The 27,013-nt window shown below is 43.0% G+C and overlaps 1 protein-coding gene and 1 non-coding gene across 2 annotated transcripts in view; both read left to right on the forward strand.

Annotated features, from left to right (window-relative positions):
* The first annotated feature begins 4,205 nt into the window (after nt 1–4,205).
* LOC113880645 (basic proline-rich protein-like) overlaps nt 4,206–27,013 on the forward strand; it is a 117,200-nt gene continuing 94,392 nt past the window's right edge. Inside the window, exons 1-2 of the mRNA XM_027523091.1 lie at nt 4,206–4,283; nt 4,355–5,048. Of these exons, the coding sequence (XP_027378892.1) occupies nt 4,206–4,283; nt 4,355–5,048 (772 nt within the window). The remainder of the gene's footprint in view (nt 4,284–4,354; nt 5,049–27,013) is intronic.
* On the forward strand, nt 12,683–12,818 carry LOC113881589. The gene has a single exon (XR_003508087.1). It is a non-coding gene; the product is annotated as a U8 small nucleolar RNA (small nucleolar RNA).

Raw genomic sequence — 27,013 nt, forward strand, 5'->3', positions numbered from 1 at the left:
GCATATCTCCTCAAGGATGTCTGAGATTTAGCAATGAGTTTTATATCCCTTCCTCTAAAGGCAGATACTTCAATTAGATTTAAAAGATAATACAGTTAGGTTTAGAAATGGGATAAATGTAAAACACAAATTGACAATTCAGAAATAGCCTTAAGATTTTCATTTAAAACAACTTCCTCCACTTTTTTATACTCATTTTTTAAGATATAAATGTCTGGGTCAAATTTGGAATTTCTGCATGAAACCAATTCATTAGCCTTAAAGAGCTATCTGTCCCATCTCATATGTTTCATCAAACGTTTGAGAAAATGAGAATGAAAATTATCTGATAAAAAAACTCAACATTTTGTGTTTCAACTCACTGTTATCTATCTTGAGTAGGCAGACATCTTAAGATAAGTAACATCAGTGGTTTTGAACAAAAACAGAATTTTTTGTTGAACTTGAGTTGGAGCTTTTAAGAACAAATGTCACATTCATTCCATTAATTTCTGATAATATGTGGAAGCTGAAAGATTTTATGGTTTTTGCAATATTCATGTATCTGTATATAAATATAATTTAGCAGCCTATTTTTTTAAAACATTGCATAATCTTCAATCTAGTTGTAAGTTGCTCTGAAAATCCCATATATATATATATATATACACACAAAAAAATATACAATTTTTCTGGTATTTCTAAGACATTTTAGATCTTATTGCCTAATATGGAGATAAGTCTATTTACTTCCCAAATAGCAGTTAAAATAAATCACAATGAACATTTGTCAGGTGTTTTTATAGTTTGAAAAATACCTTCCTGTTTGCTTTGATCCTCAGGATAACTCCTATGATGAAGATATATTTATTTTCCCACGTTACAGATGAGGAAATGGAAGGTTAGAAGGAATGAAGAACATCAGGCAGCTAGTGGGTCAGTACTAAGCCAGAGCTTAAGTCATACTCATTTAGCACTAGAACTTGCGCTATCTCCATTATATGACCCTGGAGCCACCTTCAAGTAGAGTTATCAGGAAAGATTCATAGTGGAGATTAGTGAAGAGCTCAACAGGAGTTATAAGGCACTTTGAAGGAAAGTTTGCAGAACACCTCAAAAGCAGTAGAGCAAAAGCAAACTATGAGAAAGACAGTTCTCAACCAATGGTACCCGTGTAGTTTTCAGAGTGTTTCATGTATCTTACATCTTTGCAGCAACCCATTGAGACAAGGCTGTTATAACTAGCCCTGTCCTGTGTGCTCAATCATGTCTGACTCTTTGCAGCCCCATGGATGGTAGCTCACCAGGTTCCTCTATTCATGGAATTTTCCAGGCAAGAATCCTGGAGCAGAGGCTTCCCTGGTGGTCAGTGGTAAAGAATCTGCCTGTTGATGCAGGACCTACGGGTTCGATCCTGATCCAGGAAGGTCCTACATGCCACAGAACAACTAAGCCCAGGTGCCACATCTACTGAGCCTATGCTTTAAAGCCTGAAAGCCACAACTACCGAGCCCATGTGCTCCAGCTCCTGAAGCCCACACAGCTGGAGCCTATGCTCTGCAACAGGAAAGGCGCTGCAAGAAAGAGCAGCCCCTACTCCCTGCACCAGAGAAAGGTCTGAGCAGCAGGGAAGACCCAGCACAGCCAAAATAAATAGCTAACATTAAAGAAGAAAAAAAGAATATTGGAGCAGATTGCCATCTCCTACTCCAGGGTGTCTTCCTGACCCAGGGATTGGACCCGCATCTCCTGCATTGGCAGGTAGCTTTTTTACCACTAGCACCACCTGGGAAGCCCTGTCTTATGGATGAAGAAACTAAGGTTTCTAGGTTTGAAAGTGAGAGCTGAATTTGGAATTTGAAACTTCTGGGCTTCCCTGGTGGCTCAGACGGTAAAAAATCTGCCCATGATATGGGAGACCCGGGTTCAATCCCTGGGTTGGGAAGATCTCTTGGAAAAGGGAATGGCAACCCACTCCAGTATTCTTGCCTGGAGAATTCCATGGACAGAGGAGCCTCGGGGGCTCTAGTCCATGGGGTCGCAAAGAGTCGGACATGACTGAGCGACTAGCAGACACACACACTCTTCCTTCAGTTTTCTTGTGTGTCCATCATGTGGTTTTCAAAATATGGTCCCCAGTTCTGAGACCAGAAAATTGCTGATGGCTGCAAAGCAATCTAAATAAAATGTCTATAGGTCCTTGTTTTATAACATCTTATTTATCCATTTCTTATGTAGAGGCTATATTCATTTCTTAGAAAGTAAAACTATGTGATTGATGAAGTCTTCAAATGTGTTGATACTTTTCTTGCTAATACCAAGTTCTGTATCCACTGGAAAGTATAGATTTATAAACAGTTAAAAGGAGTTTGTCTGCATAAGTTCATCAATGTATAGGAAGCAATGCATCACACACCTCATTGACACAAACAGTAGAAACAGGTTCAAATTAATCCCTTTCTGCTATGTTTCTTCTCAAGGTTTAGGGACCACTTCTTGCTGCACAATCCCTCTGTGTTGCAGCTATCCTAGGGCTAACACTCTCTGAGTTGGTTTACTTCACTGCTGCCAGGAATGAGCAATAACGGTTCTAGGAAAATGATGGTGAGAGAGTTTGAGGATAGCAGGACGCCCTACATCAGATCTCACTGGAAAGGCATAGGCAATGCCAAGATATGCAGTAGGCACAAACAAGCAGTCAGAAAATCTCGAGAGAGCTGCTGTTTTTATGTATTTAAATCTTGTGTTTTTTTAGTTTACTGTTGTTTCCAGTTGAAGTACATTTCGAAAGGAGGCATTGCAATTATTTAGGCCAGAGGCCTAAATCCTGCTCTGGCTAAGGACATTAAGGCACAGCTTTTAGTTATGTCACAGGTGAAAAATGGAGAGTTATCTGCACATATTTTATGCTTCTTTCAGCTGTTGTTAGGAAATGCAGTCCTCAAACTGTTCTCCACCATAAGTCTTTGCTCTAGGTGATTAAAAATAGACAGGGAGAAGAGAAGGATATCCTTGCAGTTTGCAGGACATAAAAAAGGCACATGCTGCTAAATTGCACCAACCGCAGGGAACACTTCTCACAGGTGTTCCACTCTGCAGAGGTTACTCATTTGCCTCCAAGTGCAATCTCAGGTGTTGGCTTAAGGTTTCAAAGGCCCCCTCCCCCTTGCCCTATGCTTGAGGTCCCTGGAGAAACCAATACTTATCTAGGCTCAGTAGAAACCACACTGTTCCCGGCTCTCAAGTGCAGGGCGTTGGAAACTGGGTGTTTTCCTCATGGAAGGCTTTTGCCTCTGGAATTTCCTGCCAGTCCCAGTTTGCCAGAACCCCACCTTACCGACCTTCAGGGACTCATGAAAGACTCGTTTTCTATATATCCTTCACAACAAGGAGAGACCTTACAACCATGATTTTGTAAGAATCAGTTTAAGGCATTAGCATAGCTCACCGACTTCTGGGTTACAATGGTTTAATTTTGGTGCTGGCTTCCTGTTGCAATTTCAAATAGGGTAAAATTTTCAGAATAAACATACCAAATAAGTGCCTGCTCTTAGTAATGAGGAAGTGAGAATGCCTACCTGGACGTGAAGATATTTAGAATTCTAAAAATAGAAAAACTTCTGTCAGATCATGCTCCTTCTGGCACTGGTACCTCAGGTGCCTGCAATAACCCTTAATTCCGAGGCAGGAATAAACCGCTCCTTTAAAGCTCGAAGATGATGCGCATGTGTGCTTGTCAAATCCCAAACCCACCCTGGAGAATAGCACTGGTTTGACTGGACGTTCACATATTTACCCTGTGCTGTTACGCCAAGGCATTAACAGCTGCTGGCTTAATTATTGATGGAGTTAGTGTCAATCATCTGAGAAGAGAATTAAAGAATAATATTTTAAAATCATCTGGTCCAAAAAAGAAAAAAAAATCTGTTGTAAAACACAACTCTCTTGTCATTTATTCCTCTTGAACTTCTCCAGCCAAAGGATTAATCTCAGAAAACCGCTCTTCTAAAATTATTTTTCCTATCCCCTTAAACGTTTTCTGTCCGAGCGCTCTCCCTTTCAAAACCCAGCACTTGCTATGTTCGCATTATTTTCGCAAGATGCCCTACATCAGGGGAACCGATGATACGGTATAGTTTTGATAACTCTAGCACGGAAGAGAAATACAGAGGAGCAAGAGCCCCCCTTTTAAGAAAAGAGCCCTTTAGATCCGCGGCGAGCCTGCGATGCCTTTAGCGCTGCGGGCCTTCTCGGCTCCGCCAAAAACGCGGAGGCTGCTCGGTGTGTCTTACAGCCGAGAGCAGGTCAAAGAGGAAAAACAAATAGTTGTTCTGATGATCTCCAAGAAGAGTTTCACTCTGGTAGTATTTGAAAGATCCCGCCCCCCCACTCCCCCCGCGCCGCTGGATGCCCCGGTTTTGGGACCTCTGCAGTTGTCAAGAAATTTTTTTCAGGGACCAGGGCCCCGAGGTCGAAGACCGCGAGGACCCCCCTCATCGGGACCAGGACTCCTCTCCCTCGCGGTGCGCGCACGCCTGGAAAGGCGGGATTTAAAGGCGGCGATGCTGCGGGAGACTCTGCAGTGTCAACGAACCCCCGAATGGTCCCGCCTTATTCGCCCCAGGGTGTGTGCCTCGCAAGTCCCCGCCTGGTGAACCGTCGCCAGCTCCGGTGCGCGGGAGAGGCGTTGGCGGGTCCGACCCCGGGGGTCCGCGGCCAGGCCGGACGCCGGGCGTCTGCCGAGCCAGGCCCGAGCCCAGCCCCGGCCCGGCGCGTCCCGCGGGCTCCGGGCACACGCCCCTCACCTGGGCGAGGCAGGGCGCGCAGGCGCTCAGCGCGGGGGCCGCGGCGGGAGCCTCAGCCCCGCGCCCGCCCGAGTTGGACAGTTCCGGGGCCGCACCCGGCCGAGCTGTCGCCGCCGCCGCCTGGGCTGCCGCAGACCGCGGGAGAGCGTCTGCGCGAAGCCCCAGCGCAGCCCCGGCGGGACCGCCGCCGCCGCCCGAGAGCGAGCAACAGCTTCTGGGCTGGAAGAGCCACTGCCCCCACGCACCAGCGGCCCGCGCGCGAAGGTAAGCTCCGGGCGCCCAGCCCAGCCGGGCCGGGCGCCCCCCGAACGCGCGCCGCCTTCCCACGGGCCCCCGCCCGCCTCCACTGGGCGAGCCGGCACCTGGGCGAGCCGCCCGAGGGAAGGGCCGCCGGGAGCCCCCCTCCCGATGGAGTTTGCACTTTGTCCCGCGGTCCCACTTGTAGAGGAGGATGCCCAGCCGCCGCCTGCCCGGGCTGTAGGCTGAGGCTCCAGTGAGCTTCTGGAGTTAGGACTGGGTCGTGGAAGCCAGAGGAGTGGAGGCGTCCCCAGTGTGGGCTCTTGGGCTCCAGTGCACCCAGACGGAAGGAGGATGGAGCAGGGCAGAGGAGAGCACCCCTCTGTGGTTAGCCGCAGTGCCTCCGCCACCTGGGCTGGACGCCTCTCCCTTTAGTACAGGGAAATGGGTAGTTTGGGGACAGAGGTGTGGGAGGAAGATAGTAATTGAAGCTTGGGATCCAGAAAGAGTTCTCCAGATGAATGAAGGTGAAATGGGGGCGGCGAAGCAGAAGGTCTCCAAAGTTTGTACTTGCTGGGAGCCCTAGGAAGGGTGGGGGTGGGGAGGTTCGGTTACCAAGCTGTAGGTGAAGGTGTCAGCACGGGATGGGACTGCGGAAGGGACAAGAAGAAGGGGAGGGGGAGGACCATCTGCTTTGCCACGGTTGTTTGCGGGGGCCCGTGGGGAGAAGGAGAGCTGGCAGGACGCTGATTCCCTGACTTCTTCCACAAGCTCTGGAGGACACACAGTTTTTATGATGAACCTGGTGGGTGGCGGGGGGGGGGGGGGGGGGGGGGGGCGGGGATGCTGTGGTCCTTCAAGGAAAATAAATTGCCTTCAAGCCCCTACGCCCATAAGTGCAAAATAAACAGTTTTGGAATGCCCTCAGAAGTTCCTGGATTAGGGAACGCGTCTTCATTTTCTTCATTTTCATGCAGAAATGTGGTTTGCAGTTCTCTTTGGTTTGGCTTTGCTCAAGAGCATCTCACCAAGGTGAATGCAAACTTAGTTAAGATGTGACAAAAGATGCTCAAACAGAAGAAATAAAACATTTGTGTTGCAGGGCCCAGCTTAAAGCTTAGAAACTGGCAGCTACAGAATAGTGCAAGAAGCTGTAAAAAAAAAAAAAAAAAAATGCATTTGTCAAATTAAAAAGAAGGGTTTTTCACAAAGTGAACTATGTGTTAGATAAAGGATTTGGCTGGAAAGAACTCCCTTGAGTATTTCAGGGCCCAATTTCTCGGGTTTTCAGAGTCCTTTCATCTTATTTTGATGCCATATGTGCAGTGAGTGTATGTGCGACCTCTTCTCTTCCCTGTAACAGATAAATGCCCTTAGCATGCAAATAGGCATTGAAAGTTACGTTGTTACCTTAGGTTCTTAAGGTATAAAAAATATTTGACTAAAGTGTTGGCTGTAGTTCAAATTTTATATTCTTATAAATCACGTATTTGTAGATTTATAATTTACACTCCTACTCGTTTCCAGAAGTGATTTGAGGAAGCTTGGAATGAAAACCACAAGTCAAAAAGCTGTTCTTATAGATCTGCTTGACCTCCCTTGGGTACATTTGTAGTAAAAACACGTTTGAGAAGGTGAATTATCCTAATAAAGGAAAAATTACTGTTCTCTCTGGAGTCATCCTCATGATATAAATGTTTTGCAGTATAATTCCTTATGTATTCCATTTGCATTGTATTGTTTTACATTATGTAAGTGATGATCTCTTTAAAGAAATTTAATAACCATTAAGTAGCATCTATATTTAAATAATGTTGATATTTTGCAGTATTTTACCAATATATAGATTCACATAGCAAAAAAAAAAAAAAAAAAAAAACAGTGAATTTTATGTGTTCCTCTTGAATTGAGGCAATCAAGGGAGGTGTCTCCTCTACAGTCAAACCAGAGAAGGAACTGTCGTTAGTACTTGTCACCCAAACATGGCCAATTAGTGAGACCTGTCAGCAGTTGGAGGGTAACTTTATAAAGTGCAACTATTATGTGAGGATTCATTAAAGTATATCAGGTGTTCTCAGCACTTTTTTTTTCTCATTCTGGTGACCTGGCTCAGAGACAAGAAAACCAAAAAAAAATCCTCCAAAACAAACACAATTCCAAAAGGTGAAATGTCTACATAGATAACGCTTTGTGGACCTCCCACCATGGAAGAATATAAAATCCATGGACTACCTCCCCAGCTTTAGATTTTTTTTTTCTTCCAGCTGAGTTTGAAGATATCATTGCTCAGTTTTAAATAGGAACAATTTATGTTTAAAAAAAACGAGCAATGAGTTTACTTCTCACTGGAGTGACTGCTTTATTTGTGAAAATCTTTGTTCACAGAAATAAAGAGCAAAATTGGCTTTCTGCTGTGCCTATAAAATCCCATGTCTTCGAAGAGCTAAAGAGCGAGGAGAGTTTGTCCCACTGATTTTTATTTGCTTCTGAGTTTTTATTGGGACCCCACCACCACCCCACCATTTCACTATATCTTACCACCTTCCAGACTCCGTCTCTGCTCCTAAGCGTCTCATACAGACTTTTTATCCTCCTTTTTCTGTTTTTTTCTTCTGCAGATTTTTCTTGATCTTCTTTTCCATATAGATGACCTCTTTTTACTCTTTTGCATGTGACTTTTTATTCAGTGGTGTCCTCTTATTAGTGCTAGGTTATTTCCACTTTCTCTCCTAAATTTCATATTGAAATTTGAACCACCCAGGAGGGGCCTTTATATTATTCTCAGGTGCTTCACATCTAACAGGTGTAGCTCTAATCAACATGGTTCTCCTTACATGAACAAGGGTGACTCTGTCAATTTCTATACTTCTCAGTCACCTAGAACCTTTCCAATTTATTTTCTTCCCACACATAATTCACAGACAAATGCTGTCTCCACGATGCCTCGCAATGCCAACTTCTCTACCTTTTTATTGCCATTGTGACTGTCTTTGTTCAGACTCCACTTATCTCCTTCTAGAGACTACCAGGATGTCTTCCTGACTAGTTTCCCATCTCCAGCCTCTCTCATTTTCAATCCATTTTACACTCATTTTGCAGAATAAGCTCCTTAAAGCAGAGCCAAGCTCAGTCACTGGCTAATAAACTTCTCGGTGCTCTACCAAGTGATATATAAACCTCTCTCTTGTCTGACATTTCAGGTCATTTGCAGTCTAGCCCCAGAGTAGCTCCACCTTTTTTACTTTGATCTCATAGATTCATTCATTATTTAATTTATTCAGTAGATATTTGAGTACTGACTACACGCCAGGCAGAGCTATAGGTAATAATTTTAGAAGCAATACAGTATACCTTGTATATTGCTCAGTGATATGCCTCAGATTTTATTTTTCACTGGTGGGGTCCACTGTAAGAATATCTTACGTGGTTGATAAGGGACCCCGGTAATCCCACTGGCCTCCCTTCCCTTAGTCTCTGAGGCATCATCACAGACTCGTGAGTCTCTGTGAAGTAATTGGAGAATCCCTGTCTAGATGAAGGCAGTGTTCCCTCAGTACACAGCAGTCTTGTGAGTTCTGCATCTTTGTTTGTGCTGTTTTTCTGCCTGGAACAAACCTTTCCGCTTCCCCATTACCATTTCCATCTGTCAGAGAGTCCGTGCAATTGCTTACACGGTTCCTGATCTCCCTCTAAACTTCAGCTTCTGCTCTTCCAAACCTGGTTACACTTTGCTTGGTCTCCCCTTGGAGCACAAGTCCTAGTCTTCCTTAGGCGCAAGCCTTTTTGTTTTCTGCCCTAAGGGCATCAGGCTAACCATACCTGGCCTCAATCCTTCATTTCCAGAAAAACCCAGCTCAGGGCCTGGCTTCTCATGGGGCTGCAACAAATAATTTAGTCAGATTGATGTCTACTTGGCTACTTAGTTCTTTAGTCCACCTTCTGCCTGTAACACTTGTTTGTTTTTTACACTAGAGCCAGTGCTTTGCAAACTTGAATATGCGTCTAAATCATGAGGGGATCTAATTAAAATGCAGCTTTTGGTTCAGCAGATCTGGCAGGGCTGAGAGGCTGCATATCGACACATTTCTGAGATGATATTGAAAGAGCTGATCCTCAAACCACACTTTGAGTAGCAAGGTAGTAGTTCATGCTTCCTGAGTTTGGGGGTTTCTGGCCCTCCCTCCCTGCCAAGTGATTTTGCTACAGCTACTGTTTGCTTTGATATTAGATGATTTTGAAAATACTTTAGGTCTCGCCATGCTTCTCATAGCTGAATGGAAGGTGCCACTATTCCCTTGTATTTCCCCCTTATTGTGTTGATAAAATGTCACGGTGGCTAGTTCTCCCTATTTTATTTTTTCTGGCCAGTTCCTTTGCTTTGTTATATATTTCTTCTCATCCCATTGTTTTCAGATTATGCCTGTTCTCCTTTCTCATTCCGCTATGCTTTTTATTGTTGTTGTTCCTTTGCTCTCCCTGGTTCTTGAAATTCTCTTTGGATGCCTTGGCTGACTCCCTGCCCCAACTGTTTTCCAACTGCTTCCATTTTTTTTTTTTCTATGAAAGGAGCACTGACACAGGGGGGCAGATTCCAGCTCTCGGTCTGCCTTTACTGCTCACACGAGACGTTGGCAAAGCTGTTTCTTTCTGGACTCCTCCCTGTGGATGGACTGTGTGGGTTACACGGCTTCCTAGGTCTGCTTCAGCACCCGATGCCATGTGGGATCCTCACGTGGGGCAGAAGTGCAGGTTGAGGGAGGAAATAAGGATATTCTGGTGATGCTGGTGCTGGTGCCTGCTCCCAGCCAGTGTTTCTGTTCCAGATAAACAATGTGAACTTGTGTTGTTCTCTCACTACTCAGAGAAAGACTCATATTAAGAAAATAACTATTCTTTGGCCTTTGCTAATCCAGTTGTTTTCAACTGTGGCTTCACGCTAAACTGAGGAGTCCTTGAAAAAAAAAAATACTGGCATTCTTAGCCTACCTCAAGGGAATGATTTAATTTATCAGTATTTTTTTTAAGTCTCCCCAAGTGATTCTAATCTGCAGCCTGGGTGGAGAACTACAGGATCTGAGGGCAAGTGAGGAGTGGCGCGCAAGAACATAGCCTCGTGCTGAGTCAAACCCTGGCTTTGTTCCTCACAGCTTTGAGAGCTTGGGAATGTTACTTAAACTCAGGTCCTTGATTTCTTGATCTGTGAAGTGGGTTGACTTGGTTGTTGTGAGGAATATGTGAGAGCCAGAGGTGCAGTACTGTGTGCATTGTGGTAGCTTATCATGACAATTATTCTATTACATTTTATATCTGTTGAATCACTAAGGGTCAGTCATCTTGCCTTAACAGTTAATACTCTCACCCTCTGCTCAACTTTAAGATATTCAGCACAGTATAGTCACTTTGAAAGGAAATTTATGAGCATATTTTTCAGAAGTGGAAAAAATATAGCAGAAGGCGTACATATTAATAAAACCAACCACTTTTTTATATTTGATGCATTTGGTATGCCACATCAACTGTATGATCTCATAAATAGTAGAGATGAATTAAAATACATACAAAACTGATACAAAAAGATGACCAGGCTTTCATACATACTTCCTGAAAAATGACTTAGCCCTTTAATAAAGACAGTTCTATCATCAACAAATAGAAAGGATTGAATATCATGAGTCTTAGAGAGCATTTTATTTTAGAAATAAATATGAATGTGTTAAACATTTACATGTCTAAGTTTATAATGCAAAATGAAATTTAAAAATAAAAGCACACACAGAGAGAGCCTGTCTTATGCAAGCTAAAGCTAGTCAACTTTTTCTTCTCTTTTTGGCTGAGATTCTGAAATAGCCAGAATATACTGTTAACATCATCAGCCAATCAAAATTGGACATAACCAATATTAATTGAGAACCTATATCCCCCTTTTTTCCTGGACACATCTGAAAATAAATGGGGGTATTCACTAGTTCCAGTGGGCCTGGCATAGGGACTCAATCATGAATATCAGGAGTGGTTAGGCTAATGGACTTTGGGTTTGAAAGAGATGCAGATGGGTACTATTTTTCATCTTTTTCTCTTGGAATAGAATGTTTTATCTCTGCATTTTTTGCTTTTTGATCAGTAAGAGTATTTTTCAATGAAATCTTCACTAATGTTTATTCTCCATTTTGTCATTGTACTTTAGAAAATAACACAAGTTAGAAGATACTATGAAATTTTTAAAAGAACTTTTGAGTCCCTCTAGGGAAAGGACCGTTGTGAGAAATGATTAGCTAATTCTTTTAAATGTTTGTTTCAATATACTCATGTTAAAATTGTGTAAAATTCTACATAGAGTTGTGATTTTTGATGTGTGTTAGTTAAAGTATTTGGTCTATTACATATGGTATTCAGAATCTATGGACCTGGACTCAGTCAACTTAAACTGTTCACTAATCATTAGAGTTCAGATTCTAATTCATCTCAGGCTCAATACATTGCTATTTCTGTGAAATATTAGTTAGGGATGTGGAAATGACTACTATTTAGTCAGAGAAAATTATTGTGTGTCTTGGGTTAAAAGGAATTTTTTTTTTTGCAATATTTATCCTTGATAAATTAGAGAAGTGAGACCTGTATAGAATCTAGGAAATTTCAAATCTGAGCCTAGGAAAGATAAAGGTTACAAATAAAGGTAGAAGACTTCTGCTGATATTAACACTAGAATTTAAATTTCACCCAGAAATTGTGTGGACTCTATGATGTCCTTCCATTTGATACTTTCAGTTCAGTTCAGTTGCTTAGTCGTGTCCAACCCTGAGCGACCCCATGGACTGCAGCACACCAGGCTTCTCTGTCCATCACCAACTCCTGGTGCCTACTTAAACTCATGTCCATCGAGTCAGTGATGCCATCCAACCATCTCATCCTTTGTCATCCCCTTCTCCTCCTGCCTTCAATCTTTCCCAGAATCAGGGTCTTTTCTAATGAGTCAGTTCTTCACATCAGGTGGCCAAAGTATTGGAGTTTCAGCTTTAGCATCAGTCCTTCCAATGAATATTCAGGATTTCCTTTAGGATGGACTGGTTGGATCTCCTTGCAGTCCAAGGGACTCTCAAGAGTCTTCTCCAACACCACAGTTCAAAAGCATCAATTATTTGGCACTCAGGTTTCTTTCTAGTCCAACTCTCACATCCATGCACGACTACTGGAAAAACCATAGCTTTGACTAGACAGACCTTTGTTGGCAAAGTAATGTCTCTGCTTTTTAATATGCTGTCTAGGTTGGTCATAGCTTTTCTTCCAAGGAGCAAGCGTCTTTTAATTTCAGGGCTGCAGTCACCAGCTGCAGTAATTTTGGAGCCCAAAAAAAGAAAGTCTCTCACTGTTTCCATTGTTTCCCTATCTATTTGGCATGAAGTGAAGGGACCAGATGCCATGATCTTAGTTTTCTGAACGTTGAGCTTTAAGCCAACTTGTTCACTCTCCTCTTTCACTTTCATCAAGAGGCTCTTTTGTTCTTCACTTTCTGCCATAAAGGTGGTATCATCTGCATATCTGAGGTTATTGATATTTCTCCCAGCAATCTTGATTCCAGCCTGTGCTTCATCCAGCCCAGCATTTCTCATGATGTACTCTGCATATAAGTTAAATAAGCATCAGGTAGAATATAAGTTAAATAAGCGTCAGGTAGGATAATCCTTACCTGTTCCTCCTCTTGGAGGGCAGAATAGAATGTTATTTGATACTTTAGAGGTGGGAAAGCTCCCTTGCAGTCTTAGGGAGAGGTATTACCTTGTATGTCATGAAAATTATGATACTGAGAATAGGAATAGCATAAAATGCTATTGGTTGTGTATACCTAAACATACCTGTATATAAGCAGCAGTATATTTTGATTATATATATATGAGATGATTTTACCTTAATCAGTTGGTTGTTATGCATGGTCTTTAATAATATTTGGAGATGCTGATGATTAAACAAAACTTGCCACACTTGTTACACTATTGAAGGTGGGAAGTAGTATAGCGTAATGGTTAAGTTCAGCTTCTGTAGTCAGACTTTGTGAACACAAATTCCAGCTTCTCCAGTCATTAGCTGTGTGATTTTTGATCAAGTTAATCAACGTATCTGTGCTTTAGTTTCCCAAGTCTAGGAGACAATAAAGGAAACTTTAAAGGGATTGTTGTCAGGTAAAAATGAGATAATACACATAACACACTTAGCAAAGTTCTTTGCTACAGAACTACATGAAGTTCTACAGCACTCACAAAGCTAGCCATTATTATAAATTATACAGTTTAATAACTAATATCAACTACTTCATAGATACACTCATTTCTTTGCCAAGAGAATTTCTGCAACTCTGATTTTTGAGCCTTTGGTTTGAAACTGACTTCTTATTTTTAAAATTAAATATGTCTTTGTTCACTTGTCTATTTTTCCTTGTTGACTTTAGGAGAACAATGAAATGGAAGGGAGAACAGAGGTGGAATTGTAAGCACTACAGGAACTCTTGAAAACATGTAACCGTGTGAAATGCAGGCAGATTTTTTAACAACAAAATATATAACTTGGGTTTTAGGTTTTTGGAAAGACCAAGTGACTTAAAACGTTGCTTCTGCATGAATGTGCTTTGTGAACCCTGTATGCATGTGTAAACCTGGAATGTTTGGAAGTGACCCAAATCAGAGCGAGATCCAGGTACAGGAGCCAGGTTATATAACCAGTGTCTGTGTAACCAGGGCGGACTCATTCAAGGACAGTCTCTTCTCAGGCCCCCGAGTTGTAGTTGAATAGTCACCTGGATCCTCCTGGGTTCACAGACATTTATTTTAAGACCTGAATTGGATTTTCTGTATTGGAATTTAGACAACAAAATAATTAGCAAGAAAAAAACATAATTGGTGAACTACAATTGGTGAACTTACCGAAGAGTTTAAGTCTGTATATACCTAATTACTACATGTATGATTCTTCATGCTCAGTCTCACTTCCACAGAAATAAGTGTCAAGACTCAGAGTGTGGAAGGTAAAATCTTAGTCTTGTTTCTCTTTTGTGTAGCCTTCTTCTTGTGTCCCCAACATGTAGCCACCAGGCTGGTCCTAAGACCTCTCTATTGCAGTGACTCTTGGACTTTTAGCATGAGAGAAAGCCTGGAGAGCTTGCAAAAAATGCAGATTCCTGGAATTCATCCTTGAAGTTTCTGACTCAGAAGTCTGAGGGTAGGATCCAGGAATACAAATATTTTTTTTAAATTGAAGTGCAGTTAATTTATAATGTTATATTAATTTCAAGTATATATCAAAGCAATTCAGTTTATATATATATATACACACACATATATATTTTTTTCAGATTCTTATATAAGATATTGAATATAGTTCCCTATGCTATACAGTAGATCCTTATTGTTTACCTGTTTTATATACAATAGTGTGTATATATTAATCCCAAACTCTGGAATCTAAACTTTTTATCCAAATATTTTATAAGAATCACAGTTGATTCACAGACCACACTTGGAAATCAGTACTAATTTTCTAGAGGAGCACTAGTTTCAACCTGGGATGCATATCAGAATTACTGTGGCTCTAAGTGAAGTCCAGTGAAATATGCTCAGCTCTGTCCCTCCACGCTGCATTAACCACTGCTGTGAGCCATCCGTGTGGAGTCTGTCATGTGTGAATTCTAGAGAACCAGGCTGTGTTCTCTCATTGGCTACCCACTGGCCTTTACCCACAGGTTTTCATCCACTGTGATTCTCCATGGTGATATGGACCACTGGCCACCACCTCAGTATCCCTGTGAGCTCACTTGTAATACTCAGATTCCAGGGTCCAAACGTAACCCTCCAAAGTCCAAAAAGAAATGATGGGAGGTAAGGTGTTGGAGCCAGAATTTCTCCCCTGTTCCCCAGATGACAGTCGTGCTTTGGCGGAGTTCTCTAGCCAGGTCTCTATGGTGCTCCAGACAACCCCAGGGGCTGTGGTAACCACCTGGAGTGTGGTGACCGTGTGGTCGATACAGAGACCACCACGACTGCTGAATGTCAGCAGTGTCTCTCCCCTTGCACAGCTCCAGGCCTCTCCCTTCTTTGCCTCCTGGGAATGCCGCTTCCCCTGTCCTTGTGGTTTTCTGGTGGGAAACACAGGCTCCTTCTCTCTGGTCTCTTCTTGTCCACCACCCTCTTCCACAACTGCCAGGTAGAGGCCAGATGACTGTGCCAAGTATGCGGACGTGATGGCACATGTTCAAACTACCACTGTCCTGGCAGAAGGACCCCTGTAAGCCCTTCATACCCTTGAAGTCTTTCTTGCCTCCTTGCCTAAGCAAGGTTTAAATTTGTTGAGAAGTTCACAGGCTCTCGGATCTACTGTCTTCTTATACTGCATTGGCAAAGGAACAGTATAATGTACCCTTGGCTGGCAGGGGAATAGGCAATCTGGTCTTTAGAAATATCTGATTTCTTGAAATGTTTCTGAATTATCAAGAATTAAAGCCAGAAAAATGTTTACTGTGTTTGGGTAGTAGTTTTGAGTCTTCAGTGTGTGTACTTCAATAGACCCATTTAAAAATGCAAATTATAGAATGTTTTAATGTTGCTGTATAAAATAATAAAGAAACTGTATAAAATAGTGAAAGTGACATTAAAGATGATGAACAACTCTATTGTTGATTATTTTAAAAGCCACCAATAGTGTTCTGTCTTGCTAAATGGATTTTGAATTTTAATTTTATTTATGTAATTTTTGGCTGTGCTGGGTCTTCGTTATTTCAGACTTTCTCTATTTGCAGCGAGCAGGGGCTACTCCTTGTGCAGTTTGGGCTCCTCATTGTAGTTCCACAACAAGTTCTCGTACTGTGGGACGTGAGCTCTGGGCTCTGGGGCTTCAGTGGTTGTGGCACATGGGCTCTGTAGCTGCAGCACACAGGCTTCGTTGCTCCTCAGCCTGTGGGATCTACCTGGATCAAACCACCTCCTCTGCATTGGCAGGCATATTCTTAATCGCTGGACCACCAGGGAAGTCCCAAATAACCTGGTTTTTTTTTTTTTTTTTTTTTAGAAAAACAAAATCTATAGAACCCCAGGGAGTGATTGAGGGTTAGGTTTAACATCTTATTGCAAGATCGTGTTATGGTGGAGCCCTGCATCCAGCCTGACGCAGCCCTCCTAGATGACCACTTCCTTCCTCAACGATAAGAAAAGCTCACTGGTAACTTAAGGCAGCAAGGTTTGTTGAAGGTGAGTGAGTGGCGAAAAGATATACCTACCTGGAAAATGATATCACCAATCAAATTAGATGAGAACGGGAATTATGCATATGGGAGATGGCAGTGTTATAGATCTTCTCCAGAGATAATTATTGGTCTTGTGGCAGTTTATTTTCTAACACTAGGGGAAAAAAATTAAAAGGCAACCTCTGAACTGTTCCTTCTGGCTAATCGGGGTGGTTGTTCGAGAGGCCCTCCCTCCGCAGGATGGAGTTTGAACTGTCTCTGGGGCGCGTGCTTAGTTGGGAAGGTGGTGCCGCACCCGAGGCCTCTCAGACTAGCCCAGTTCTTTCTGTCAGGTTCTTATGATGACACTAGGAACACGATTTCAGCACTGGTGAAGCCACTCTCAGCAGCCCAGCGTGAAGAAAGGCACGGAGCAGAATCTCTGTGAGCCCCCCGCCCCACCCCCATGACCGCTATTTCCCAACCTCCTTTAGTGCCGGCTGGCGCCAGAATAGGCGGCTTTTAACAGAGGTGGCGGCTGTCTGCAAACACTTGAAGGGATGACGTGCACAGAGTAGATTCATTTTTCCAAAGTTCCAGCAGCCACGACCAGATTCAGTGGGCAGGATGGTAAGGAGGCAGGTTTGAAATCAACACGGGAAGAACTTTCTAAGGATTCCAACTGTCCCGTAATGGCCTTGAAGTGTCATGCTCGCTCCAGCTGTCAGTGTGCAGTGGGTGAGAAGACCAGCCACCAGAAACAACAACAACAAAAAAATGGGAACGTTTTTGGTGGTCCAGTGGCTAAGACTCTGTGCTCCCGGTGCAGGGGGCATGGGTTCGATTCCTAGTCAAGGAACTAGGTCTCACATGTCTCAACTAAGAGTGCATATGTTACAAGTAAAAAGATCCCACGTGCTGCAGCTAAGGACCCCACTTGCCATTATGAACATTGAAGATTTCATGTGCTGCGGCTAAGACCCAGCACAGCCAAATAAGTAAATAAAAAACATACCTAAGGGTAGCTGCAAGTAGCATTTTAAAAAAAGAAAGAAACAGCGGTAAAGGAGATCTGGCACTGCACGGAAACTGGAATGGGTTGATCACTGCCATCAGTGCCCTTCCTGGCACTATTGATAAACCATTTAACTAGAGGCAGTGGAGGGGGACATATAAGAAAAAAGGTAGAAGAGATGTGAAAGGATAGTTACGATGTCTTTTTGCCCCAGATTATTAAGCACATTACTTGTATTGAGCATCTGCTATGTGCCAGGGCTTCCCTGGTGGCTCAGCTGGTAAAGAATCCACCTGCAATGCTGGAGACCTTCATTCGACCCCTAGGTTGGGAAGATCCTCTGGAGAAGGGAACAGCTACGTGCTTCAGTAGTCTGGCTTGGAGAATTCCATGGGCTGTGTAGTCCATGGGGTCACAAAGAGTCCGACTCGACTGAGAGACTTTCACTTTCACTATGTGCCAGAACACTATATCATTTAAGAGCCAAAAGGCCCAAGATCCCTGTGTGTCCCCTCTTAGCCAGAATTCTGCAGTTGTTTTTCTGCCCCTCACATGAAGGTCAAGCCCTGTGCTCATCCTCAGTGACTTCCCATAGGCTTTCCTGAGTACTCATCATATCTGAGCTAAACTCCTTGATGATCTTTTCATGTTCTCATATCGTATTTTTTGTGTCTCTCATGGTGCTTGCAACATTAGATTTTAACAGTTAGTTTGTACTGATTGTATTGATTTTTTCCTCACTAGACATAAGCTCTTTGAAAGCAGATCCTTAGTCATCCAATTAATGACTGATTATCTAGAAATAGTGAATTCTAGTATCTGTTGTGGACAAGGCAATGGCGACCCACTCCAGTACACCTGCCTGGAAAATCCCGTGACAGAGGAGCCTGGTAAGGCTTCAGTCCATGGGGTCGCTAAGAGTCAGACACGACTGAGCGACTTCACTTTGACTTTTCACTTTCCTGCATTGGAGAAGGAAGTGGCAACCCACTCCAGTGTTCTTGCCTGGAGAATCCCAGGGATGGGGGAGCCTGGTGAGCTGCTGTCTGTGAGGTCACACAGAGTCGGACACGACTGAAGCGACTTAGCAGCAGCAGCAGCAGTATCTGTTGACTGAGTATTTGATTACTCCTCTTATTTCACCCTGTTCCCAAGAGAAATATCTAGGAGGAATTTTATCCTCAAGTTAAGGACCTAAGAGGAAAAATACTGGAATACTCTTTATTCTCCTGGCCTTGCCTTTCCAGTCCTAATCACATCCTAAGTACCTATCATATTCATTCTATTCCAGGGGAAGAGCAGAAGGTACTAAAGAGAATGAGGTAGAAAAAAGTGCCCAGTATTAGAGACGGGGAAAGTCACTTTTTGTGTAACTCCTTTATCAACTCGGCTATGTGTGTTGCCTTCAGCAGCACTGGTGGTAGGTATGATGAGGAGAAAATCCTGCTCCTGATGTTAACCAGCTGTGTGACCCAGCACTAGTCCTGTGACCACCTTGCCATTTTTTCTCAGTAAAATGAAGAGTTTGCCCAGGCAGTTTTCAGGGGCTCATTCTGGTCCATGCGTGCATGCAAAGTTGCTTCAGTTGTGGTCTGACTCTCTGAGACCCAGTGGCCTGTAGCCCGCCAGGCTCCGCTGTCCATGGGATTCTCCAGGCAAGAATGCTGGAGTGGGCTGCCATGCTGTCCTCCAGGGGATCTTCCCGACCCAGGAATCGAACCCCTGTCTCCTGCATTGCAGGCGGGTTCTCGACCACTAGTGCCACCTGGGAAGCCTCTATTCCGCTCCAATACACTGTAAAATGTCTTTTCCCTTCCAAGGTTTTCTGAAGTTCTTTTCCTCTTCATAGTATTCTCCTGAATAATCAAGAATACTGAATGATATTGATGAGAAACAATATTGAGAGGTGACATTGGAATAAAGCTGTGTTTGTGATCTGACACATCTAAATTGAGTCCCTGCTGTATGACTTTGGGCAAATGATAATCATCTCCAAGCTGAAGATTCATGTCCTGTAAAATAGGCATGCTATTCTACATTTCCTAGGATTGCAGGACTCAGTGAAATAATGAATATGAAGTGCTGATTCTATACCACAAACATAATGAGCTCTTAGAAGATGATAGTAGTTCTTATTCGGAAGTAGCCACCTCTCTTTCTTCCTCTTCTGTCCAACCCCTGAAAGATACCCACACACAAGTCCTAAAGAAGTTACTGGGCATAGGTTTTCTTTGTGTGTGTGTGTAGTCCTGAGCATCATTTCTCTTCCATCTAGAATTAGTAGAGGACAGTCAAGGTCCCTTCCTACTGGGGCAGCCTGCTCCTACATGTATAATGGCCAAACAGATAACCCATTTCACAGTGAAGGGGGATATATTTATTTTGACATTTGCATAGAAGACAAGAATGTTGCTGGAAGTAGGTGTGGGGTCAGCTATCATAATATCAGGTATAATATCACACTCAGGTTGAGATTCTTTTATTTTAAAAAGCTTTGACTGAGCAACAGTGACACGGCAGCTCCCCAAGTCTGACAATAAAGACACCTTATGAAAATTTATGAAGTTCAGGTCGTAAAAAACAAACCACGCACAGCGAGCAGTAGCATTTCTTATTAAAGTAATTTTAAGTTCGTTGTCTTCATGTCGCCTATAATAGAAGCTTGTGCCATGGCTAGATACCTCAACAGCCTGTAAACTTTTATATGGGCTTTTGAAAAGGGATGATAGTTTTATGAGATATGATTTTCTCATCTCACCAAATTAGATTATTTGAGATAGTGTCCCAGGATGTAAAATTTCAATCCTGAGTAAATCTGTACCTCAGAGGCTCTGTGCAGCCTGCTAGCAGAGTGGAAATGGAGTGTAATAAATCTGCCCTGAGCCCATTTCTCTCCACACAGCCCCATAATTCATTCTCTGCTTGGTACCCATGACCACTTTTTCACGGCTAATCAGTCTGTATTCAGGCTGGCTTCTCTCAAGTGCAAGGTGCGTGCATGCTGCCGCTCAGTCGTGTCCGATTCTTTGTGACTCCACGGACTGTAGCTCCCCAGGCTCCTCTGTCCCTGGGATTCTCCAGGCAAGAATACTGGAGCGGGTTGCCATGTCCTCCTCCAGGGGATCTTTCCGACTATCTCTTACATCTCCTGAACTGGAGGTGGGTTCTGTACCACTAGCGCCACCTCAAGTCCAGTATCTCCTCCTCGATCCAGACTGCATCTCTCTCTCGGCATGCTGTACCACTTCTGGGTGTTTTTCGAGAACCGTGTGCTCTCCATGTTCCTAATCATGCTCTGGCTATAAGGTGGCATATTTGTTTACAGTATACTATTTTATTTTATTCTTCTAGTGTTTTTGGCTGTGCTGGGTCTTCATTGCTGTTGGACTTTTCTCTAGTTGTAGCAAGCAAGGGCTACCGTCTAGTTGCTTTATGTGGGCTTCTCAGTAGAGCAACTTCTCTTGTTGCAAAGCATGAGCTCTAGGGTGCGAGGGCTTCAGTAGCTGTGGCACATGGGTTCAGTAGTTGTGACTCCTGGGTCCTACAGGCTCAGTAGTTGGTCAGCTCAGGCACATGGGCTTAGTTGCTCCGTAGTGTGTGGGCTCTTCCCAGATCAGGGATCAAACCTGTGTCTCCTGCATTGTTAGCCAGATTCTTTACCATGAGCCACCAGGGAAGCCCTGCTGCAATATACTTTCAAAAAGATATTCTGTTTAAAATAGATTAAAATAGATAACAGCATCTCTGAGGACACCTCAGAGATAGGTCCAGTGAGTATTTGAGTTGGGCTTTCCTGAGTCTTCTCCGAGGGGATGGAGGAGCCGCCACTAACACAGCTGGTTTCTTTATTCCGGTCCCTTCCACCTCATCTATGAGGAATGCCTCTCCATCACTCCCAGGCTGTCTCTCTTTCCTTCACCTCAGCATTGTATTGGTTCAGTGGCACCACCATCGAATGCTGCTGCAAAACCAAGAATGGCTGCAGATAACTTTTAAGGAGCTTGGGAAAAAAAAATGTGTTGGAAAATTTCCTCCAAGGTGGAGTTGAAGTCATCAGATTGAACTGGGAATTAAACACATCATTTCCAGTCCTGATTCCACTCTTAATTATTTTTGTGATACTGACCAAGGGATTTATTTTCATTGGCCCTCACTTTTGTCATGTATAAAACAAGCAGTAGCAATGGCACCTTTTAGGAGAGAAAATTCTATGAATTATAAATTATACAGACATGGAAAATTGTCTTCTCTTCCTCCCTACAATTTAACAACTTACTGTCACAAGATTATGTTAACGGACCTGGGGCTTTGGGAGAAGAGTTATCAAGGGTGTTATGCCTCCCCGCAGGATGTAAGTTGAGTGTCACTCAGAAGTGAGGTTGTATAGAAGGCTGGTTAACAGTTGTAACAGCCTGGACAAGGAGCAGGGATCTAGAGTAGCAGTTTGATGCAGAATACAAAAAGCGAATGCTCTGTGGGACAGGAAACTGGCGACGTCAATGGCATCCAGTTTGTTAGTTTTAGGGGAAGAGTTATCTTCATGTCCTTCAGTGATTTTTAAAGATAGTTCATCAAGGAGCTCCTTAAACTTTTTTTTCAGAATGCTTTCAACCTGAATGTATTCATTCACCTTCTCTTCAACTCTTGAATTTGCTAATAGCCTCTATTTCTTTCTTTTTTTCAGTTACAAACATATATATATATATATATATCCAGGTTATTTTCCATTATAGGTTATTATAAGATATTGAACACTGTTCTTTGTGTTATACAGTAAATTCTGTTGTTTATCTATTTTTATTTTTTTTTATTTTTTAACTTTACAATATTGTATTGGGTTTGCCATATATCAAAATGAATCCGCCACAGGTATACACGTGTTCCCCATCCTGAACCCTCCTCCCTCCTCCCTCCCCATACCATCCCTCTGGGTCGTCCCAGTGCACCAGCCCCAAGCATCCAGTATGGTGCATTGAACCTGGACTGGCGACTAGTTTCATATATGATATTATACATGTTTCAATGCCATTGTCCCAAATCATCCCACCCTCTTCCTCTCCTTGTCTAGCTTCATAGGGGAGGAAGCTGAAGCCCTGAGAAAAACACAGAGTGGTCCCGCCCTGTAGAGGAGGAGCAGCATAGGGCAGTCAGCAAGGACAGGGCTCCCAGCAGCTTCAGGTTGGGCTGTGGACCAGCAGTGTTACTCAGATCTGCTGAATCTGAATCTCCGTCTTAAACCTCTGGTTCGCTGCATTTGCGCATTAAAGTCGGAGAAGGACAGTCATGAAGTATAATCTTCCCATCTACAGAAAGTTCTTTTTTAGCTCCACGCTTCTGAACCCGGCACAGGCCCTCTGGGTTCATGGAGAAGCCAATCAATAAAGGGAGAAGCATGCCCAAGGTGCCATGGGACAGCTTCCTGGATTTTATATGTGAAGTAAAATAGAGGTATTTAGCCCTCACCGTCATTTTAAGGGCTTATTTAGACAAATATAAATAGATAAGCAGGATATGAAATACTTATATTTCAGTTTAAGGCTTTCTAAGTTGGTCCCTGAGCAAACTCCCTTCTAATACCTTATATCTGCAGAGGCCCATGTGAAAGTATGTAAATATAACAGGACAAGTAAGCAGCATATCTGCTTAGACATCTGAGTGATTAGAGTGATTTAAGTTAAATCTTGTATCTCTGTCTCTAAAATGACTATAGGATTCTAAAGCTGTTAGACCGCCTAGTTTCCAAATTCTGGAAATAGCCATTCTAGATGTTTTACAAGAATATGGCTTTAAAGTGCAATCATCAGAGTAACCGATTAACACCAAATCTGGGAAATAAACATGTTCTCATTACTGTTTTGGTAGTCAGCAAGGCATTAACTCATCCAAGAAGATGACTTTCCACAGTCAAATAAAAAAATGTATTTAGTTTCAACTGAGTGCAGGTGTGGTCAATGGAGAAGATACTATCTAAGAGGAAAATCTTTGAGCTGTTCTCTTTGTCTTTCACCATCTTGCAAAAGAACCACTGACTTTGAAAATGTCCTGCCAGGCACACGACATGACAACTCTTGGTAGTGCCAAGATAATTGAATGGGACAGATGAGAGTGAGTCATTTGTTCTGAGATATCCAGGACCAACCACCTTAACATTTTTTGAATTCTGGGGCACCGTCATAAATATGGGATAACGGATGCTTCAGTTCTTGCGTTCCTCAGGAGGTCTCTAGGATCCCCCCCACAGGGAAACTCTTGCCAGTTCCCTAGTGTGACCATCTGAAAGGGTCACTTGTGCACATGTTACATCATTCATGGAAGCCTAGGAAATGGAACAGGGCTGTAAATCTTTACAAATCTAATGTGAAAGATATGGTGTGTGTGATCCATATAGTTCTTTTATGTGAGAGGCAGATGTGACATGCCCTTTGTGTGATGGCTTTATCTTTGATTCCTGTCCCTGTCATTTTTTGTGGCACTTGCTCTCAGCTTTACAGGTAGAATGACATTGTTGTTTTGGCTGGAGTATGCTGGGTTGACAGCCTTCGCTGACTGCAGCCCCTCCCCTGCTGAGATTTCCTATCTCTTGAGGCTGGCATTATATTATGCCACAGTATGCAGCCCTGGTTCCTTTATTATTTTTGTTTTTCTCTCTTACCTGTCTTATATTCTCTCTTATCGTTCTTTAGATTGCATGGTACCCAGTCAGATAATGTGACTCCCCAAAGAAATAGACTCTATGTCAGTCAGTGGCCGCCAGAGCATACCGTTCATGTAGACAAAAATATTCTATAATAGACATCCTAGTTTATTCCTTGAGAGTTTCAAAATATTACCACCTTTAAGGGTGTTAGGGTGGTTTCTAGATTGAGATAATCAGAGTGGAGATAATTAATCATGTGTGGTGTTGGAGTAGTTAGTATACTTTTGACATAAAAAAGGAATATCTCAGGTGTATAGATATTGTACATGTCACTAAAAGAAGATTATAAAGAAAGACTGTGGAATATATGTCTTCAATACGGTTCTTCAAGTTGAATAGTTTACAGACTCTGTCATTCGTGAGAGTTATAATTTTACCCAATGCTGTTTGTATTTGGAATATTCTTTGTTATCACATTTTTATTTAAATTCTGAGAGTGATAAGGCTTGGCATAAATAGTGTTACATTCTTTAAGACCATAATTGAACATCCTGTACATGTTTGCATGCTAAGTCACTTCAGTCGTGTCTGACTCTTTGCAACCCTATGGACCCTAGCCTGCCAGGCTCTTCAAAATTACTGGAGTGGGTTGCCATGCCCTTCCCCAGGACTGTACGTGTTTACATGCCTGTGAAGTCATATTGATTCTTTGTCCTTTCTCCCCTCACTTCTTTGCACTGCTGCTGCTAAGTCACTTTAGTCGTGTCTGACTCTTTGTGACCCCCATGGACTATAGCCTACCAGGATCCTCTGTCCATGGGATTCTCCAGGCATGAATACTGGAGTGGGTTGCTGTTTCCTTCTCCTCTTTGCACTGATATTAAGCCATATAGTTTGATCTTCTTATTCAAACCATTCCTTTAACTGAATAATTATGATATTTTCACATTGGTTTGCTTCCTTTTTCTTCTTTCCCTCCTTTTTTTTTTTTTTTTTAAAGAAATTCACTTTATGATTCCATGTAGAAATAACAATAGCTATAGTAACCAGAGGCTGTAGTCTGCTTTACTTTGTGTGATAGTGTTTAAGCACTTTACATGCACTATTTTGCTTAACACCAAGAAAGGCACTAGCATCATCCCCATTTTACAGATGATGAAACTCATGCTTAGAATTCCAGGAACTTTTCTAGGTCATACGGCTCGTGACTGATAGAACATGGTCTTGAATCCAGGCCTCAATGACTCTAGAATCTACCTTCTTTATGACAACCATAATGCAAGAGCAGAAAGGAAATCGAAATATCATCTAGTTCAAATTATTCTTTTCACAGATGAAGAAATAGGTCAAGAGAGGTCACATGCCCCATGCTAGGTCATACAGCTAGCAAGTGAAAGAGGCAGCTTCAGTTGGTGTCCATTTTCAAGGAGGCTATGTAAGCATATTCCACTCTATCTGATAGGATAGCTTGGACCACGTCCTCTCTGGACCAATGCATGGTAGCAAGGAGTATGGTTCTCCTTGATCAGAATGGTTCATTCTCACTGATCAGAATGGTTCAATGTGGCTGCTCCCTCATGCTCCTCTTGCTGCGGGTTAAGAGGAGTCCTTATAGCTGGGAAGATACATAAATAGTATCACTGTTTATGTTGTCTTCTAGGCTGTAAGCCTGTTTCTAGCCAGATTCCCTCAAAGTCAGGAAGCAAGTCCCCATTAAGGAATATTCTATGTTATTAGGACCCCCCTTCTCCATTCTGGGCTTCCTAGGTGGTGCTAGTGCTAACGAACCTTCCTGCCAATACAGGAGACATAATGGGACGCCAATTTGATCCCTGGGTTGGAAAGATCCCCTGGAGGAGGAGATGGCAACCCGCTCTAGAATTCTTGCCTGGAGAATCCCATGGACAGAGGAGCCTGGCAGGTTACCATCTATGGGGTCGCGAGCAGTCGGACATGACTGAGGCAACTTAGCATGCATGCTTCTCCATTCAAAGCAGAGCAAATCCAGGAGCAAACCAGTATGCCTTCGTTGTTCTTTGCTCAGTCCACTCTCCATGCCCTGCCTCTAGGTTGAAGGTAGATTGAGTTTGACAGATGGAAAACCAGCAGCAGTCCTGAGACTGGCTGCCAAATGGGACAGAGGAGGCAGTGATCTGATGGGTTGTGGCATTAAACTGAAAGTGTAGAACATTGATGCACAAATGAAGGCAATGAATGGTGACCCTCCTGAGGAAAGAGTGATATTTTTCACTACTGAAGGAACCATCTTGAAGGTTTGGAAAAGGGAAAAGACAGCTACTGGGTAAGGTATTGCTTTCTAGATCATGATTTAACTTGTAGAAGGGTCTTCAGCATAGATGTGTGTCTCAGTTGGACTTGTTTTTAACAGTATATTTTTCTGACCACAAAACGAAACTGATTCAAGAAAAGTATGAGGAAAGAAGTTACGATTCACTGAGACACACATCTAGATGGAATGGTGGTTCACTTGATCCATTGGTGGATCACTTGTTTTACTCTAAACATACATTTCCCTTCCCTTTCCAGACCTCTGTGCTGTCTTTGCCTCAGGGCACAGTTGTACAGTAGAGATGAAAGCAGAAGTTGCCCAAACTAGAGGAGAGACTGGCTCCAGTGTTTTAAAAGCTCTTAGAAGGGACTAGATCCTCTAAGGGAAGAGTGTAGGGACCTTGGGAAAGGATAAGCAGGACAATGTAAAAGAACAGAAAAAGAGAGGTTGACTTCTAAGGTTAGTGGATTCAATGCTCTGGTTTTTTTTTTTTTTTTTTTGAGCACTCCAGGACTTTGTAGTGGAATTTGATCATAGGGAAGCTAAGTATTTTCCTTGCTGTGTGCTGTATTTAGTTGCTCACTCATGTCCAACTCTTTGAGACCCCTTAGACTGTAGCCTGCCAGGCTTCTCTGTCCATGGGGATTCTCCAGGCAAGAATACTGAAGTGGGTTGCCATGCTCTCCTCCAAGGGATCTTCCCAACCCGGGGATCAAACCCAGGTCTTTTGCATTGCAGGCAAATTCTTTACTGCCTGAGCCACCAGGGAAGCCCAAGGTATTTTCCTTACCAGCCTTATAAGGAATCCTGCAGTATGTGAAGCAGGTCCCCCAGCACCAGAGTCCAT

Source organism: Bos indicus x Bos taurus, chromosome 2 (assembly GCF_003369695.1).
Source record: "Bos indicus x Bos taurus breed Angus x Brahman F1 hybrid chromosome 2, Bos_hybrid_MaternalHap_v2.0, whole genome shotgun sequence".
In the NCBI taxonomy this organism is placed as follows: Eukaryota; Metazoa; Chordata; class Mammalia; order Artiodactyla; family Bovidae; genus Bos; species Bos indicus x Bos taurus.